The sequence below is a fragment of the Carassius carassius genome, chromosome 13 (assembly GCF_963082965.1).
Source record: "Carassius carassius chromosome 13, fCarCar2.1, whole genome shotgun sequence".
NCBI lineage: Eukaryota > Metazoa > Chordata > Actinopteri > Cypriniformes > Cyprinidae > Carassius > Carassius carassius.
The window spans coordinates 97476-100000 of NC_081767.1; the positions used below are offsets into that span (position 1 = coordinate 97476).

A 2525-nucleotide genomic window follows, 5' to 3' on the forward strand; every position below is an offset into this window, starting at 1 on the left:
TCCAAAGTACCGAAGGAATCTTTATTAAAATAAATGACCAAACAGAGAGACATCACAATGACAAAGGCTTTACTAAAACTACAGTGGATCAGAGCTGGCAGAATCAGGATCGGCTCCATCTTCAGACAGCGATGATCTTCAGGACAAGCACAGGAAGAGCTGAGCGCGGCTGAAGTGAAGCGCACACACACACACACACACACACACGCGTGTGCGCTCTGATGTATGTATAGTTCTGTACAGATGTGTGACGCTCGGCCGGGTTAGTGGATCCGTGTCAGCTCCTCCACGATTTTAATCACCTCGTCCACCGTAGCCTCGCGCTTCATCCCGCTGCCGTCATCCATCTGCAGCACACACACACACACACACACACACACACACACGAGTGTGAAGACATCTGTAGCTTACACAAGTATTCAGGAAAGCATTCGAGATGCTCAACCTGCATCTGTGTGGAACTCATATTAGCGCAGCAGGGGACAGGTAGTTTTATTAAAACAGCTTTTTTGTTTAAATAATCTTTTAAATTAAAATAACCCTTCGGTGATCATGTGTCTTACGCTCAGCCCTGTTTCTGGAGTCTGGAGACAGCAAAACATTTTAACTACTTCTACAATGATTATCGCTTTCTTTTTATTAATTTTAACGGACAAATATTCTGCAAGTTGAATAATTTTCCGCACAGCGTGGCTCCAGAAAGAGCGCTGGGAACTACACGTCTCTGTATGATACGACGAGCGAGCCGTGAGCTCCAGCGTTCATCAGAGACGTGACACGAGGACATCACCTGCAGTGTGCTGACCACCTCCTGCATCTTAGCACGACCCAGATCCAGGAAGCTCTCGATCAGATCTCCGTCGATGAAGCCCGTGGCCTGCTCAGTCTTGCGCTCGGTGTGGAAGGACCTCCAGGTGGCGCTAGTCAAGGACTTCAACAGGTCAGAAGACAAGAGTGTTAAATCACACACACACACACGTCTGTGAGCGCTGCTGAAGGATATAAGCTGTGCTCGATCTTGCCGACGCTCTTGATGACTTTGTTGAGTCGGATCTGTAGATCCAGCAGTAAACTGTACCAACTCTCCGACAGCGACGTCACCAAACCTCAAACACACAACAAACACAATCAAACACACAACCAACGTCTCTGTAATCTACCTAGCGGACGCTTCGAGTATAAATCAGCCTTGACACAGAAAGGGACTGATGCCACGGTTGGTCTTTGGGAGAAAAATTTGCAGATTTTTTACATTTATTTTTATTTATTTTATTTAAATTCATGTGTGTACGGAAGTTCTAAGTGGCCATGCATTATAATTTTTTTTCTTCTTGTTTTCTCGACATAACGAAAGTTTGTTTTCTCGTTATAACGACATGAGAGTTTTACTGTTGCTATAGTAACGATCTCAGCTGTGACAGGCGTCTGATGGACAGTCATGCAGCCGCTCTTACTGTCGCCTGTATTTCAGCTAATTCTGCTTCGCCTAGGTAATAACGTCTACAATACTGTACATACATAAAGGCTGATCAATCACTTGATTTTTCCAGAGACAGTACACCAAACCTTTTGTTTTTGTGATTAACATGTTTAAATGGCAACACCGCGAACACTTCAGAAGGATGCAGAACTATTCTAAGATCTTGAGCTGCTTGGATTAAACTCACTTTTAATTTTCCCTTTATTTGAAATAGAATTATAATTTGTCATTTTTAGTAATCATTATATGCCATGACAGATATGTGCGTTACAAGCTTGTTTGAAAAGATTGTTCATGTGTGTGTAGTGTATGTGTGTGTGCAGAAAAAAGAGATTACAACATTATAGAACAAAACTGAATTAAATTAGCCTATGCACCTTACATATACATCACATTTCTAACAATAAAGATTAATAATAAGGAAAAGAGGCACATCACAAATAGCCTATCGTTAAATCCTGTCCTACTGTAGATACACAGAACATCTCCGCTTATTAACTAACAATCATGAGCCAAAAAGAAGCACAAATAAAGATATAGGTGCGAACAGAATACAGTGACATCAACCTTGGTTTCGATAAGCCGTTATTTTATGACCTGGAACACGTTGGTGAAACTCATGCATTTAGCAAGAACTTAATACACATAATAATCATATTGATTCAAGCATTTAACATTTATGAATTAATTATGTCAGTAATGACCAAGACTGCACAAACGATAGCGATCACGAGGAAGCTCCGCGTACAGTAAAGTGCACCGTGTACAACACCCATCAGTTATACTCAGGTCTACAGCGCCACCTGCTGCCGCAGTTTAGTAACTTCTTAGAGAAAATTAAGTCGTTATAACGAGAAAACGACTTTCGTTATGTCGAGATATGTCGAGATATTCCGTATGTGTGTGTACTTCTAACATGTTTGGTTGGTAAATCTGAGCGTCTTCAGTGTCTGGAACGGATCTAATCTTGAGTCTATAAGGTAACAATGTAAGCAGTTAAACAGAATGGCATTACTAAAGAGAGACTAAAATACAATTTTCATTG

The 2525-nt window shown here is 41.3% G+C and overlaps 1 protein-coding gene across 1 annotated transcript in view; it reads right to left on the reverse strand.

The window, feature by feature from the left end:
• ddb1 (damage-specific DNA binding protein 1) overlaps nucleotides 1–2525 on the reverse strand; it is a 24983-nt gene continuing 22458 nt past the window's right edge. Inside the window, exons 25-27 of the mRNA XM_059564482.1 lie at nucleotides 1004–1106; nucleotides 791–914; nucleotides 1–347 (exon numbers count right to left, since the gene is read on the reverse strand). Of these exons, the coding sequence (XP_059420465.1) occupies nucleotides 264–347; nucleotides 791–914; nucleotides 1004–1106 (311 nt within the window). The 3' untranslated portion in view covers nucleotides 1–263. The remainder of the gene's footprint in view (nucleotides 348–790; nucleotides 915–1003; nucleotides 1107–2525) is intronic.